The 17,450-nt window shown below is 37.9% G+C and overlaps 1 protein-coding gene across 3 annotated transcripts in view; it reads right to left on the bottom strand.

The window, feature by feature from the left end:
- The window catches only part of LOC149186060 (S-adenosyl-L-methionine-dependent methyltransferases superfamily protein), a 61,857-nt gene extending 45,486 nt beyond the window's left edge, over positions 1 to 16,371 (bottom strand). For 2 of the 3 annotated variants that reach the window (XM_089410878.1, XM_089410879.1), the window contains exons 1-4: positions 15,881 to 16,371; positions 15,710 to 15,771; positions 15,566 to 15,616; positions 15,371 to 15,448 (exon numbers count right to left, since the gene is read on the bottom strand). In XM_089410878.1, coding sequence (XP_089267004.1) covers positions 15,371 to 15,448; positions 15,566 to 15,616; positions 15,710 to 15,771; positions 15,881 to 16,073 — 384 coding nt within the window. In that variant the 5' untranslated portion in view covers positions 16,074 to 16,371. The remainder of the gene's footprint in view (positions 1 to 15,370; positions 15,449 to 15,565; positions 15,617 to 15,709; positions 15,772 to 15,880) is intronic. The other variant, XM_089410880.1, reaches the window with a different exon arrangement.
- Positions 16,372 to 17,450: the final 1,079 nt, after the last annotated feature.

Raw genomic sequence — 17,450 nt, 5'->3', positions numbered from 1 at the left:
GGTTAGATTATGAGGATGATGAGACCCAACCCATCTTGACTGTCGGACAAGCTTTAACTTTTAAAGATTCAACCGAAGATGAATTAATTAGCAATTTTATTTCTGAACCTTCTTCGGTTAACTCTGAAATACATGATCACTTGACTACAATCTTGGAATCTAAATCTCAGCAAAACCTTAGAACTGAAAATTTATCTCAGACATCATCTGGTATCTCCTCCAAAGGTATAACAGTAGAAATCGAGCCTGGGAAAACATTAAATATAAACCCTAACCTAACAGATGCTGAAACACAACAGTTAATGAAGCTACTCCGTGAGAATAAAGAAGCATTCGCATGGGATTACACAAATATGAAGGGAATCTCTCCTGAATTATGTACTCATCGTATTTATATTAAAGAATGATCTCGCCCAGACTGTCAACCCCAACGACGAATGAATCCCAATTTAAGGGAAATTGTGAGGAAGAACTTCAAAAATTGTTGAATGCAGGATTTATATATCCTATATCTGATAGTGAATGGGTTTCTCCATTAGTAATTGTACCCAAGAAAAATGGGAAATGGAGAGTGTGTGTAAATTATAGAGCTTTAAATAAGGCCACTCAGAAAGACCATTTCCCCTTACCATTTATTGATCATGTACTAGACAATTTGGCAGGTAAGAGATTCTTTTCCTTTTTGGATGGATTTAGTGGATATAATCAGATCAAGATTGCACCCCAAAATCAGGACAAGACCACTTTTACTAGTCCGTGGGGGACTTTTGCCTATAGAGTTCTTCCATTTGGACTATGTAATGCCCCAGCAACATTTCAAAGAGCAGTGATAGGGATTTTTTCTGATATGCTTAATGATTCCTTAGAGATATTTATGGATGACTTTACTCCTTATGGTGTGACTTTTGAAGATGCATTACAGAACCTTGAAAAAGTACTTAAACGATGTATAGAAGCACATCTTGCCTTAAGTACTGAAAAATGCCATATGATGATGAATCAAGGTATTGTATTGGGACACTTCATCTCATTCCTAAGAATTCAAGTTGATCAGGCTAAAGTACAAGTAATTCAGACTCTTCCTATCCATAAAACACAAACTGATGTAAGAAGTTTTTTAGGACATGCTGGATATTATAGAAGATTTATCAAGGATTTTTCTAAAATAGCTTCTCCTTTGTTTGTGTTACTTATGAAAAATGTTGAATTTAAGTGGATTGATGGTTGTCAAAAAGCATTTAATGAACTTAAACATCAATTGTCTACAGCTCTCATTTTAAGAGGACCTGACTGGGCACTCCCCTTTCATATATCCTCTGATGCTTCACATACTGCAATTGGAGCTGTCTTGGGTCAAGAAGAAAACAATCTTCCCTATGCTATCTATTTTATTAGTAAAAACATGACACCTGCTGAACTTAATTATACAATTACCGAGAAAGAATACTTAGCAGTCATTTATGCTATTAATAAGTTTCGACATTATATTACCGGTTATACTACTTTTGTTCATACTGATCACTCGGCCTTTAAATATTTAATGAACAAATCAGTTACAAATGCTCGAGTTACCAGATGGTTATTATTATTACAAGAATTTGATATCACAATTGTAGATCGACCAGGTAAAGAAAATGTAGTTGTTGATTTCCTTTCTCGGTTAAAAACTGATGAAAATATTCCAGTAGATGATTCTTTTCCTGACGAATATTTATTTGCAGTATCTGCTCACTCACCTTGGTATGCAAACATCGCCAATTACTTAGTTGCAGGGAAACTACCATCACACCTATCGCACAAAGAGAAAAGAAAGATCGTTCAGCGAAGTGCTAGGTACAGCTAGATAAGCAGGTGTCTTTTTCACACAGGACTCGATCAGTAAATTCGGAGATGCATCAGAGAAGATGAAGTTTATGATATATTGAAGGCTTGTCACGATGGCCCTTGTGGAGGGCATTTTGCGGATAAAAGAACAGCACACAAAGTTCTTAGAATGGGTTATTATTGGCCCTCACTTTTCAAGGACGCAAAGAAATATGTTAGGGCCTGTGATAGCTGTCAGAGAATGGGCCAGCCTAATCACAGGGATGAAATGCCACTCAACCCCCAGGTAATACTTGAACCTTTTGAAAGATGGGCGCTAGATTTTATAGGTCCCATCAATCCTCCATCCAATCAAAGAGTTTATATACTGGTTTGCACAGATTATATGACTAAGTGGGTAGAAGCTAAGGCACTCCTCAAAGCTAATGAAGAATCAGTGTTAACTTTTTTATTTGAAGAAATCTTTGTTAGGTTTGGTTTGCCTAGAGAGCTAGTCACAGATGGAGGACCTCCTTTTAACTCTCATGGCTTCAAAGATACACTCCAGAAATATCACATTAAGCATAAAATGACTACACCTTATCACCCCCAGGCAAATGGGCAGGTGGAAAGTACGAATAAAGTCATAGAAGCCATTTTAACAAAAACAGTAAAGGAAAATAGAAGGGACTGGTTTCAAAGGTTGCCTGAAGCATTATGGGCTTACAGAACTACTTGGAGGAACACTACGGGTTTTTCACCTTATGAATTAGTTTATGGTAAAAATGTTGTCTTTCCTGTGGAATTTGAAATCAAAACCTTAAGGACTGCTTCAGTTGTTAACCTTGACTTGACTGATGCACATACAGCTAAGAATTGGATGAAAGAGGTTGGATGCCATCCATCAAACAACCATGATACAACAACAAAGAACCAGGTGGCATGACAAAACTATTAAGCATAAGCAGTTCTAAAAAGGTAATTGGGCTCTACTGTATGACTCCCGTTTTGAAAATTTTCAAGGTAAATACTGGATGGCATCCAACCTCTTTCATCCAATTGAGATTTGCGTATCAGATCTGCAACAGCAAAGGAATCCGATCGATTATTACATTGGTCGTAACGATCATGATCCACATTACTATAACAACATTCTGTTAACGGGAACTGATTTCCCTATTTTTGGTACAAAGGGTCGAACTAGAATGTATAATGAAAATCTTTTGTAATAGATGTCTCCTCTATAAAGAGGAGACATCTACATTAGAGGGGATATATATATGGGGGAGAGGATGAACAAGCGTTAACAGAGGAATTGTAGTGGAAGGACGAGACTAAATTTTTCTTGTAATATGGTATATTGACAAATGAATAAAGTTCTGTTCTGAGTATTTCATCTTAGTTTCCGTGTCCTTGGGAATCTTGTGAGAAGGACAAGGCCCACCTTCATCACAAGATTCACCCATCTTCTTTCTGTTGTGTGTTGTGTGTGATTTCTGTTCATACCTTATTTACGAGTATTGCTTCTGATGATATTTTACTTTTGCTGAGACTCTGTTTTTCTTTTAATCGATTGATGTTGTATATGAGTGCCTCACCGATGACTAGGATTTACAGAGTGTATTGGCGAACTGGATAACAGAGGCAGGTGCTGAATGTTCCTACTCTGGGGATAGGGTCCTGATCCTTTGTTACAGGACAGCCATCACTTCCTTTTGCAGATTTATTCTCTTTAATTAATTATCTGTTCTTATTCCATTCCTGCAATAGACTATAACTGCTGTAACATAGAGTAAGGGTTTAACAGAGAATGAATTGTTTATACTACAGCTTTTAATGCTATTAAAATCGAGTACATACAGTACGTAGTCACCTTTGAAATAATCGAACTTTCCCGGGTTGACAATTTATGTGGCACTCGACTGTTTAATTAATAAACAATTAAAGTGACCAACACCATCATCTCCACCTGAGGAGTTGTTGTAGGTCCCTAATTAAGAGGGAGCCTAGAAACAAGTTTCTTACTTGGTAGAAACTTGGAAACAATATTCCTATGCCAAGAGGGAGCTTAGGTACATTCCTTCTATAGGAATGAGTACATTCCTTCATTGGAATAGATATGTCCTCCCTAATTAAGAGGGAAAGATAGACATAACATTCTTGTCTTCACTTGTGAAGATAGAATGGAGGATTGGGTAAACATCTGGCATCTGATACTCTTTGAGGATGAGATAGGGCATCCAAAATAAGAGTAGTCGTAGATGACCGATATTCTTTGAGCACTGGGAATCCAAAATAAGAATAGTCCTGGTCGAACACACCCTGAGAACCCAAGTGGGCTATGTTCCTAGAGAGACAATGATGAGGGTGTTTATACATCATTGGTCTTGCCAACATTGAGCTCAAATCTTGTGGAGAGATAAAGTTGTTAGTCAAGCCTTGCTATGTGACAGCGTTGGTTGATATGATGCTAAATAGATGGGTTACCAATCCGACTCTTCTTAAAATAATTCTTCAAATTGAGAATGACCAAGTACCATTATGAATTCCTCCCTAGTTAAGAGGGAGTGTTGAAAAATGTAACTAGGTTCGGTTTTCATAATGGCATATGTAATTGTGATTTTATGTAACTAATGAAAAGAAGAAAATAAAATTATTTTTGCAAGTACTTGAATCAAGGGTTTCATGATCAAGGAATTTTATTTTAGTTAAGGTTCCCATTGTGAACCTATAGGTTTTGTCATCTAGTCATAAAAGTCAAATTGAGTCAATCTCATGTATGAAGGACCCTTCTTGGGTAGAAGGCCCTCCAAGACCATGCGAAGACACCTCCTACAAGTCGGCTTCAAGAAGAATAATGAAATCTCTCAAAAGGACATGTCAACTCACACTCAACTCATGTCGGCATATATACATAGGCAAACAACTATAAATAGGCAGCTCAGCCTCATTTTAGAAGGCAGAATTTCGGTGAAGCAAGTTTGGTCTGAAATTTAGAAGTGAGAAGATCACTTAGGAAGGAGCCTTATCGTCAGCGAAGAGAGAAGGAAGAAGAACGAAGTCTTTAGGAGTGTTTGGGACTGTTTTAAGGTTGATCTCCACTCACATGTGTGAAGGAAAGGATTGTTATTGCTACAGAAAAGGCCGAAGTTTGTCTTGTTGTGCTAGAAGTCGAATCTAGGAGTATACAAGCCAATACATCAAGTCAAGTTGAAGAAGAAAGCCTTTCTACCCAAGCGAAGGAGATTAAGGGGTTAGATCACCACATGTGTTGCAACTAGGGTTTCCAAGGAGGCCAAAATAAGGTGCAGGTTTGAAGCAAAAGGAAGCCGAAGTTGAAGAGTAGCCGAGAAAGAGGAGGGACCACTATTGACTAAAGCAAGAAGGATCTCATCAAGAAAGCTTTGTGTCTTGGTCTTGGAGTGGCAAATAGGTCAATGGTCTTGGTCTTGGTATTCGTCAATTGAAGTCTCTATAAGAAGAATAATTTGTTTGGGTTTTCCTCTCAAGTGGGAGAGGTTTTGGCCCTGGCTGATAGCCTATATTCTGTGTCTCTTGTCTCTTTATGGTTTATGCATTGGTAGTTGTTTGATGAAGAATAACACTATAATAACATAAGTAAAAGAATATCCTAATCTAAGAAGTAAAAAGCATTCACAAAAAATCACCTAATAGCTATGCCTTAGATTTATCAACACTTCTCTCTCCTCATCTGATTGGTTCGCACACTTCATTGGGCAGTTGTTCTTTTCACACGTGTGGCAGAAAGGAGGACGAATCTCAGGAGGCCAAAAATCTGACGCTGTCTGCAACTTTGATCAACATTGACTTTGACTTTCTGGGCAGAATTTCAGTTCGATCTTTTGGGCATCTTTCTGTTTGGGCAAGCCGTACTATTTGGCACAAAAACCAAGGATTTATGGGCACCTGGACCTACGTTGATGCAGGGCTGTTTGATCACAAGGTGGACTTCAGGCTGACCAACTTTGACTGCAGATTTGTTGACTGTTTTGGGTTGAATTTGACCAGTAAGAGAGGCCGAGTTCCTCTCTCCTTTGACCAAGCTGTTTTGGAGAAGTTTGAACAAACTTTGACTGCTATTGACTTTCTGATTAGGATTGATTTCACTGTTGTTGACTAAGAGCAAAATTGCAGATTTTACACGGCTGTTTTGGACAGTGGTTTGGCAAGTCAATTTTGACTTTGATTTTATGTTATTGTACTCTCTCTCTCTTTGTGCTGAACATTTGATATTTATAATAAGAAGAATTGATCAAGGGTTTTCCCTATCTTGGGGTTTTTCCCTGGTTTGAGACAAATACTAGTGTTCTCTTGCCTTGGCTTGTCTTCTACATTTTATTGTTTATGTGATTGCTATTGGAAATTAAGTGGAAATTATCATTGGGCTAATAAAAGGACAGTGAAGTAATTGTTGCAAGCATAGAACATATCATTGTTATCTAAAATCAACATTTCACTTATGTTTCATTTCCCAAGCTTAAGAACTCATGAATACTTGATCCTAGTGTGTTTCCACATTCCTAGGTTGCTTGAAAAGCAATCCAAACTTTCGTTTTCTGCTCCTTTTATAATTTTACAGGTGCTAGAAGTGGAAGACAACAGCAAACTAGTCCATAATCAGGTTGAATAATCAAGAGACAAACAAAGGAGGATCATCTCACTTGGCATATACACATCTACCTCACTCTTAAACAATGTTGCGAAAATCGTTATTGAGATTAAATCTACATCAACGAGGGGAAAAAATTGGAAAAAATCGTAAAATACAAAAATATGAATTTTTCAATTTTTTTAATATCTAAAGCATATACAACATAAAATAAATGCACTGACACATAAATATGATAAAAGAACTCATATATAAGATGTGTAATATCATTTCTAGTGCTACATCACACATAACAGTGAATCATGTCCTAAATAGTAAGTCTTGACTCCTGAGTCCCAACTCAGCCTCAAAATATCAACAAAAAATATAATAATGTATCTCATATCATGAGTCATGCTATCATATACAATGAAATGAACCAAATAACTAATACTACTAATTTCCTCTGCCCCTCTTGCGAGAAAATGCAATAGCTTTCCCTCTAGATGTAGATGTCGATGGAGTTGGCAGTGGACTCTGTTGTGCTCTAGAAGCTAAAGAACTAGGAGTTGCAAAAGGTAGACCACGTCCTCTACTGGTGGCGAGGGTAGCCTGGGTAGGTGGTGTCACCTCCTCCTCCCCCTCTACGCCTTCCACTACCTCCTGCTCTAACCAATCATCGGCAAACTCCATGAGAGGCCTCTCGGCCTCAACCCTCCATGCAGCAGTGGTGTCAATCCCATCCAATGAGATGGCCTCCATATCAAGTATCCTCTCAAGTTTCTTCACCCATAATCGAAGAGTGTAGTACACGTAGACCATGTCATTAAGTCGCTAGGTCTCCAACCTATACAAAAATCATAAAATAATAATTATAAAAAATATATTATTTAATGAATTCAAAAAATTAATTGGAAATTTGGAATATTTTAAGTTTTAAGTTTGACCTGTTGTACTTCTTGTTGTGTATTTTTTCAAATACACTCTAGTTGCGCTCCCATCCTAAGAAGCTACATGTTTCGTTGAGGATTCGAATAGCAAACTTTCGCAGATGGGGTACTATAGCACCATAGCGAATCCACCATGCACCTACAACAAAAATACAAATAAGATAAACATAAGAAAAAAATGAAAGTTGAAGCGAAGTATGAAGTTATGAACTTGAAGAGACAATGAAATTTGAAAATACCTGGCATTGTAGTCTTCCTATCAATTACAGTCATCTCAAAGCCAAATGTGCCACCTGCCATTCTGTATATCTCCATTTCTTTGGAGATTTCTGCACGTTCTACTGGAAATCACACCATCCTCTGAACACAAGTTAAGAATCCATCCATGATCTCAGCATCAAATAAGAACCCCCATGGGTAAGAAAATGTGGGGTTCAGGTATATCCTTACAGCATGAATGGGACAATGGAGTGTGTTGTTCCATCGTTCATCAATCACTTCCCATAGGAGGAGTTGTTTCTGAAACCCCTAATCTCCCTTATCATAATAGTAGGCCCGAAAGGATTCTTTGGCCCTATCCATGGCCTTATACAAATAGCCCATTACAGGCTTCTCACCATCAACTAATCAAAAAACCTTTACCAAAGGTTCAGTAACGATGCATACCTCCTGCACTCCCGCCCATAAGTCTTCCTGATATGAAACTAATCTGCATATGGTCTCTCCCTCTAGTTTGCGGTTCATTGTCAAAACACGCCACTCCTCTGAAAGAAACATTCTCTTCACATCCCACATAGAATTCAAGAGGGATTGAAGAGATATGAAACTGATGGCAAACCGTGTAATGGCGGGGCGCAACAACTCCTTGTTGTTGGTGAATTTTCTCATCAAGCTAAACACAGATGCATGATTATATATAAATTTTGTAATGTTTTTTATAAGTCAACAATATCTTTAACAAAGGAAATTTTTCCTATGTCCTCCAACATCAAATCAATACAATGTGCAGTACAAGGTGGCCAAAATAAAGTAGGATGCCTCTCCATAAGCATCCTGCTAGTAGCAACATAATTTGCAACATTGTCCGTTATGACTTGGATAACATATTCTGCACCCACCTCCAAAATAAACACATCAAACAAATCACATTTTTATTTTGCATCTTTGATATGTGAAGATGCATCAACAGATTTCATAAACATTGTCCCCTTGGGACAACAAACCAAGAATTTTATAAGAGTTCTCCCCTTTTGGTCAATCCAACCATCTGACATCACAGTGCATCATGTTCGTGCTTATGATGCCCTAAACTCCTCCAATCTTTTGGTGCAGTCAACCTTTTCATCTTGAAGAATGCGGCCTCTAAAGTCATCATAAGAAGGGATTTTGTACCCTAGGCCAACAGTTGCAATAGCATCAACAGTAGGCTAGAAAAATGGATTATTCATTGCAACGCTGAAAGGAATATCACTCCAAAGGAGAAACTTGCCCAACAACTTGTTAGCTTGTTCTTTCTCATTTTTTAAGCATTGAAGTGATAGATGTTTGTGAATCAGGCGTGGTTCTAGGAACAAAAAATGATGAGGTAGCTACAGGGTTGGTTGTAGACATTGATGCTGAAGTAGAACTAGTGTCACTTCCATATTCACCTCCTAACACCTTCCCTGATAGTTGCTTCTTCAGATCTACTTTAGCCACTCTCTCTTGCTCTAATTCTTCCAATGATCTCATGGCTCTTCGGATGATTTCCGCATTTGTATTGTTGCAAGGCCCTACATCATGTCCAGGGATTTGTGCAAGGTGATACTTCAATCTATAAACCCCCCTGACATATGCTGCCCACACAACTTGCAAGACAAGTTCAACCTATCAAACACTCCATCAAGTTGACCAAATTCCCACAGAGGGTCCAATTTCCTTTGCATGTTTGTAACTTGGTTGAACTCTTAAGTTTTAATGTAAGATGAAATTTGAACTTTGAAGTTGAACCTATGGCACAATAAGAATTGCAAGTTACAAAAATTAAAAAAAAAAAATTACATACATGACACAACACATTGAATTTTTGACAAACAAACAAAAAAACCTCAACTCAATCCAAAATGAACTCTCTCCACTCTATGCAACAAAAATGAAAAAAACACCATCAAATCCACTCAAAAATCATTGATAATCAATGGGTTATAGAAACCCAAGCAAAAACAAGAAAAAAACCAAAACAAAATGGCCAAATTTGGTGCCCATACCTAGAAACCACGGTTTGCCGAAGAAATTTGATCCAAAGACAAAGTTCTCTTGCTTGGGATGCTAAAATCTCCAGGTTTCCTCCTCCTCTGCCCTAGTAGGCATCTTCCGGGCTTCCTCTCCTCCTCAGCGCTCAAACCACGTTGTTGTCTGTTCAAAATGACAAAAAAAAAATCATTTTTTCCCTTATAAAACGTGTTATCCGTCACCCTGGCAATAATTTCCCATCGAATCGCGATAATTTCGAAAAAAAAACATGATTTTTTGATGATTTTTTTAAGAACAAAAAAACGTAGTAATCGAGCGAGTTTATCAGCGAAATGAAAAAAGTCACGATTTTTTTATGTTATCACGATTTTCGCAACACTACTCTTAAACCAATGTTGCACGAAGCGGGGACGAAAAGGGGACCTTTTTTGGAAGCAGGAATGCGGAAGCATCATTTTCCAAAATATAGGAAGTGAAGCGTCTCGGAAGCGTCTACTATATATATATTGCGTTTATATTAAAAAAACATCCAAAATACCAAATTAGTTGTAGAAGACATGAAAACATGCATATTTTTACGTAAATCAAGATAGATATGGCATCCATTGTACATCAATGATTAATCATTCCAGCATCAACCATCTACAATCTAGATTCCTCTTCTCTTGTCTAGCCTTTGCCTCTACTTCAATTCTATAGGGATTTTAGTCAACATTGCCTAATTTTAATCAAACAACTTAATCCAAGCCTTATAATATGTTAGAGAAAGCTTAACATGCCTAATCAATGATTTTGACTTGAGTGAAGGGTACATAATTGCTAAGGCCATGACAAAGGAGTTCAACAATCAATAACACCAACACTAGGGGGGGTACATATAGGGCTTGTTGCTCTTGATTAAATGCCAATCACATGCCCTCATACATGATATAATCCAATGAAACACCACAATCCCATTGATCTTGAAAACTGTTAAGTCTGCTGAATTTTGAATGGGATATGAAATTCTATTTTCTCCATATGAAGTCCGATGAGGTTGGAACCACTCTCAAACATCCTGAGTCATTTCATGGTAATGTTAAAAATTTAAGTAAAAGGATGGAAATGAAAGATAAAGGAGAATGTCACTTTTACTTTAAGAATTTAACATTACCATTAGGGAGCGCCTTGGGAGTATTCGGAAAGTGTAGTTCCTCATAGAACAGTTCGAAATTTCCAAAAACAAAAAAAGCCCCGCGGAACCGTCCACCTTCTCTCGGATCCGCTCACGATCTGCGGTGGATACACGCCTGAACCTCCACAGATCCGCACCTGATCCTTTTTGGATCCGCGGATCGAGAAATAGGAACCGCGGATCGAGCAGTAGGAGCTGTAGATTGGGACCCCATGAATCCATTTTTCCAAGAACAACCAAAAAAAGACGATCCGCGAATCCGATTTTCCGATCCGTAGTTCCGCCGAAGGATCGGTGGCAGATCCGTACGGGACGCGGATCTGCCTTTGGATCCTTTGGGGGAGGGGGGACGGTTCCTGCAACACTGTCTTAAACATCAAAGGTAACATTTTGTTGAGGTGTTTTATTCATTTTCCAGTGTTGGTTTGTGTTTTCTGCGTAATTTATTCATATATGAGATTTAGCACTCGCATCTAATTAAATCCTAACCTTCATCATACAGGGTTCCTAAACATTGGTCTACTAACTTGTTGGTGAGGATTAGATGTTTGGATACCCTCCATGACTTTGTAGGAGTTGGCCTGAAGTGAGAGAATATTGTGCTGAGGTGATAGTGAATATATCTTCTATGTGCTTACCACTTAGCACCTAGAGTAGACCTTGCTTAGCCTGCTAACTCAGGCAGTAACAAACCAAGAATCAGATGACTTTCCAAGAATTGACTTTTACTCCTACTCAAGTATCTCAGAGGATTAGATTGGCTATGGATGGTAATAAGAGTACCCCAAAGGAGAAATCAATTATATGTTTATTAATGCTAAGAAGCCCTAGGATTTTTTAATGGTGCAAGTCAAGGAAACCCAGGGATTTGCAAAGCAAGGGTTGTCTTCTTTAGATACAGATCATTAATTTTATTTGAAGTATACTATCAAGCAAGCCTCTAACAAAAGGAACACTTTGTCTTTTGCTACCCCATCTACTACGAGATTTGAGGATGATCCCATTATCTATTTAGAGTGACACATACCCTCTCCAATTTCTTCTGGTACCCTAAACAAAGGTGTATAGCCTTATACATGCACGAGGCTCTCAAGTTTCATTGCCATACTCTTCGACCTCCTACTAGACCATTTTCCACCCAAAGGATCACTTCCTTTTTCACAATGCTCCCATATACTAGGGGCACCAAGAGATACACTAATAGTAGCCTTGCTTCTGACTCCAAATCAATGTAAACTTGACGAAATATCCTTGGTTCCTATAGACCTCGGCAACATTGCCAATCCAAATCCCTTACCAATAGTCAAATGAGATCATCCAAACCCCAGCGATGGGTGACCTCCTTAAAGTAGTAACTTGGTGCACGATTCAAATCCTCATCTAGCTCTTCCTCCAAACAGCCTTCTATCTTGAATCTTCTCCATTCGGCCTTGGATGTTAGGAGTGATAGATCTAGCTGACCCTAATATGTTTACATAATTATTTATATTCCAAAACTTGGATACATTCCCATTGTACATTATTCTCTCATGGTGGTTTTCCACTTTTAGAATTTTGGTTTTAGTACAACATATTGTGATGAAAACGATTGAATTTTAACTTACGACCACCCATACAAGAGACCAGCAATCCCAGCATGATAACAACTAGGAGTATTTTTCAAGTTTTCCTTCCTCACACTTAAGGTTATATGCATGTCTTAAATCACTTCAAAAATCTAGCACTATTCTTAAGAATGCAGAAGATTTTAGGTTAGCTCCATCAACCCAGCCTTCGAAAGAATCAAACAAATAAACTTGGTTCAAGTCTATTTTAAGATAACAATCTAGGAGTGCACAAGAGTTTGGATTATTTCCATCACCGTGCCTACTGAGACATACTATAGGAAAAGTAATTTATTACTTTTTTGTCTTTGAGGTTTCTGCGAGTCTCATGTTTGTGTAGATTTTCTTCCGGATCCATCGCATTCAATTTCTTTTTAGATCGACGTTTCGAACCAGCAACGGTGGTTCATCTTCAGGATGTGAAAGAATTAATTGAAAGACTAGTCTTATTTGTCAAATATATAGAGATGCATGAGATGCTTAGCCGAATCTCTGCATCTTTTCAAGAATGTAAGGTCAGTCTTCTTTTTCGTTAAGAGCAATCTGTGTCGTTCAAATCTGCGAACTTCTTTCAAAATCTCCCTTCTGTATTGGGTGAGTATTTTGTCTTTGAGGTTTCTGCGAGTCTCATGTTTGTGTAGATTTTCTTCCGGATCCATCACATTCAATTTCTTTTTAGATCGACGTTTCAAACCAGCAACGGTGGTTCATCTTCAAGATGTGAAAGAATTAATTGAAAGATTGGTCTTATTTGTCAAATATATAGAGCTGCATGAGATGCTTAGCCGACATATCTGCATCTTTTCAAGAATGTAAGGTCAGTCTTCTTTTTCGTTAAGAGCAATCTGTGTCGTTCAAATATGTGAACTTCTTTCAAAATCTCCCTTCGGTATTGGGTGAGTATTTGGTCTTTAAGGTTTCTGCGAGTCTCATGTTTGTGTAGATTTTCTTCTGGATCCATCGCATTCAATTTCTTTTTAGATCGACGTTTCGAACCAGCAATGGTGGTTCATCTTCAGGATGTGAAAGAATTAATTGAAAGACTGGTCTTATTTTTCAAATATATAGAGATGCATGAGATGCTTAGTCAACATCTCTGCGTCTTTTCAGGAATGTAAGGTCAGTCTTCTTTTTCGTTAAGAGCAATCTATGTCGTTCAAATCTGTGAACTTCTTTCAAAATCTCCCTTCCGTATTGGGTGAGTATTTTGTCTTTGAGGTTTCTGCGAGTCTCATGTTTGTGTACATTTTTTTCCGGATCCATCGCATTCAATTTCTTTTTAGATCGACGTTTCGAACCAGCAACGGTGGTTCATCTTTAGGACGTGAAAGAATTAATTGAAAGACAGGTCTTATTTGTCAAATATATAGAGATGCATGAGATGCTTAGCCGACATCTCTGCATCTTTTTAGGAATGTAAGGTCAGTCTTCTTTTTCGTTAAGAGCAATCTGTGTCATTCAAATCTGCGAACTTCTTTCAAAATCTCCCTTTCGTATTGGGTGAGTATTTTGTCTTTGAGGTTTCAATTTCTTTTTAGATCGACGTTTCGAACCAGCAACGGTGGTTCATCTTCAGGATGTGAAAGAATTAATTGAAAGACCGGTCTTATTTGTCAAATATATAGAGATGCATGAGATGCTTAGCCGACATCTCTACATCTTTTCAGGAATGTAAGGTCAGTCTTCTTTTTCGTTAAGAGCAATTTGTGTCGTTCAAATCTGCGAACTTCTTTCAAAATCTCCCTTCCGTATTGGGCGAGTATTTTGTCTTTGAGGTTTCAATTTTTTTTTAGATCGACATTTCGAACCAGCAACGGTGATTCATCTTCAGGATGTGAAAGAATTAATTGAAAGACCGGTCTTATTTGTCAAATATATAAAGATGCATGAGATGCTTAGCCGACATCTCTGCATCTTTTCAGGAATGTAAGGTCAGTTTTCTTTTTCGTTAAAAGCAATCTGTGTCGTTCAAATCTGCGAACTTCTTTCAAAATCTCCCTTCCGTATCGGGTGAGTATTTTGTCTTTGAAGTTTCAATTTCTTTTTAGATCGACGTTTCGAACCTGCAACGGTGGTTCATCTTCAGGATATGAAAGAATTAATTGAAAGACTAGTCTTATTTGTCAGATATATAGAGATGCATGAGATGCTTAGCCAACATCTCTGCATCTTTTCAAGAATGTAAGGTCAGTCTTCTTTTTCGTTAAGAGCAATCTGTGTCGTTTAAATCTGCGAACTTCTTTCAAAATCTCCCTTCTGAATTGGGTGAGTATTTTGTCTTTGAGGTTTCAATTTCTTTTTAGATCGACGTTTCAAACCAGCAACAGTGATTCATCTTCAGGATGTGAAAGAATTAATTGAAAGATTGGTCTTATTTGTCAAATATATGGAGATGCATGAGATGCTTAGCTGACATCTCTGCATCTTTTCAGGAATGTATACAGTTTTCTTTTGCCATATTTTTTTAATCTGAAACTAGTGAGCCTTAGGGCTCAAACAGGACTCTACACTTATTACGTCCATGTTATCTATTTTTGGTTTTAGAAGGTTCACACCAGCATCGGTTTGTATAACAAGTCAATAACATGGGACCTACAGCATACTCCAAATTGCCTGCTGTAAAAGTACTGGGTACACAGCAAGAGACTATCAGTTCACCTTTACATGCAAAGAAGAAAAGACAAGTTACATATGGCCTCTAACTCCACAGCTAAACTAACTTTAATTTGACATGACAAATCGTGAGAAAGCACTCTAAATCTGAATAATAATGTGCACCAAAATAGTCATTACTAAACTGTCGTTGAAAACGCCTGTACTTCCACAAAACAGTAATAAGGCATGACAGCTATAAACGGCCATTGTAGCCCTCTCAACCCATGGAGAGCGTGTGTACCAAATAAATCGACAATTATACTTGAGCCCTGAGCGCCACCAGCTCGAAACTGAAATCAAAATCTTTAATACCTTCGGAAATTTTCTAAATCAAAGGTCTTACCTCCAAAACAACGACCTTTCTGGATATTGTCCCAGTAGTTGAAGCATCGGAGGAGTCAGGCTGATCCCCACCTTGCACCTAAAAGATAAAAATAAAATTGCATTACTTATATAAATAAGCAAGCGAGCTTCTTTATTTATTTGCATAAAACAGAAACAACCAAAAAACATCAAAACAGAAACGAAGACTACTCACAGAAAAATAGCGTCCCCACTCCTTGTCTAAGTAATGCCGATCCTTGAAGAACTGCAACCGATGAAGACTAGTACATAAATCAATGCCAGTTTAATCTACAAAGCAAGTGCTATGATGAGCTAAAGAAAACCAATTAAAGCTTACTCTGTTTTCGTGGCGTTTGTAGAATATGTCCCAGTACTTCTTGGCATCTCTTTCATATTTGTCTGCCCATACATACGGATTGAAGAATGTGATTAATTTGATAAATATGAATGAAGGGGTAAAAGTGATAACAATAACAATAACCGCAATGGTTATGACCCAAATAACAACCTTTCCAAAAGGTTGAGATGACATCTGTGGGTGTCGAATATATTTGAATTTTCGGCTTTGGTTCACAGCTATTCTCGCTCGCGCTGGACGCCATGGATCTCTTCCAGCATATATCACTTAAACCCCTGTTACACCTAATACTCAGAAGAGGGGCGTAGAGAAAGATCTGAAACCTGCAAGTGCAATTTTTCATATAAGTAACTGCCGACTCCTTGGCCCTAATTGGATGAACGATGATTGTCTGTCATCGCCATCTAAGGCCGTGAATCTATGAAAGGCTGGGGGAACTGGCATCAAACCCTTATAGGACGTGAAATTCTCCCATTGATCTCGATATCTTTCCGTGGGTGCATTTCATTACGTTTACCGCTGCTGCAAGTGTTTGAAATGGGGAATTCCCATAATAACAACCCATACCAAGCCTCATAAGGATAGAGCCCTAAACTCCTCTGTCAGCATAGGGTCTCATATTCATATGTATATGTGGGTTGGCCGAGTTGGATGCCTGCGTATTAAAGTGGACTTTTATGTTGACTAGCGATTGGAGGTAAGGTGGAAATATGTAATTATAAATTAAGAAGGATAATATGAGATATCTCGCGAAGTAAGGCATTTTTAATAGAGTTGCACGTTAACTATGCGTCTTGTCATCTCTTTTCATGGGAATTTTTGGAACTCTTTTTTAATAGAGAAGGTTGGACTAAGTAGAAGTAGAATGTTGGAAGATCTTGAAGGAAGTTTGGGAAGAGAGAACTTGCATTTTTTGCGATAAGAGTGTGGTGGAGACGAAATGGCACTTTGTCATGGAGTGTGCACTGTATAAGAATATTCGCATTCAATATGAAAACAATCTAAAGGTTGACAACATGCAACATCTATTTGACAAAGATAAAATCAATCAGATTGTTAGCCTTCTAGTCAAGATTCATAACAGAAGACCTGACATCGAAAAGAATATGAAAATGAGTTAAGGTTGCTATTCTTTGGGTCCCTTACGCTGCTCAACCTCATGGACGTCATTAAAATCATTCATTCGTTCATTCATCGGTTTTTTTTCCATTTATTCTTTCACGCTTTTTGTTTTCATCTTTAGGTTAGCAATTGTCCTATGTCGCCTAGTTTATAGTCTCTATATCAACAAGCAAAAATATATCTTCTATTTTTTTGAAAAGGTTGAAATTATGGGTCTCGTTTAGTTTTATCATTGACACGCTAGCCCAAAACTTCATAACTTGATATTGACTTCATGTTTTCAAGCATTACATATTTGGCTCCTTGTGATAAGGCTCAAGGAGTAGGCTCCCTCAACCTCGTGGAGTCTCAGCTATTGCTAAGTCATAAATTACTAATATATTTGGCTTACGAGTTGTTGGATATACTCTTGGTGTTATATGGCAATGTTGACGGTGCTAGATTCCGCCAACATTGTAAGGGGATCTTCTCAATGTGTAGTCCCAATTAGACCTCACATTGTTTGGTGTAAGAGTCCCATCCGGTCATACCACATGGCAAACAGGTAAGAAATCCCTTGGTTACAATCAGACATAAAGAGAACACAACGCCTCTTTGG

The sequence above is a fragment of the Pinus tabuliformis genome, chromosome 3_1, assembly GCF_031772625.1.
Source record: "Pinus tabuliformis cultivar Carrire ecotype Pingquan chromosome 3_1, CPIR1, whole genome shotgun sequence".
Taxonomy (NCBI): Eukaryota; Viridiplantae; Streptophyta; class Pinopsida; order Pinales; family Pinaceae; genus Pinus; species Pinus tabuliformis.
The sequence above is the reverse complement of the archived record's forward strand: the minus strand, read 5'-3'. Positions and strand labels throughout refer to the sequence as shown.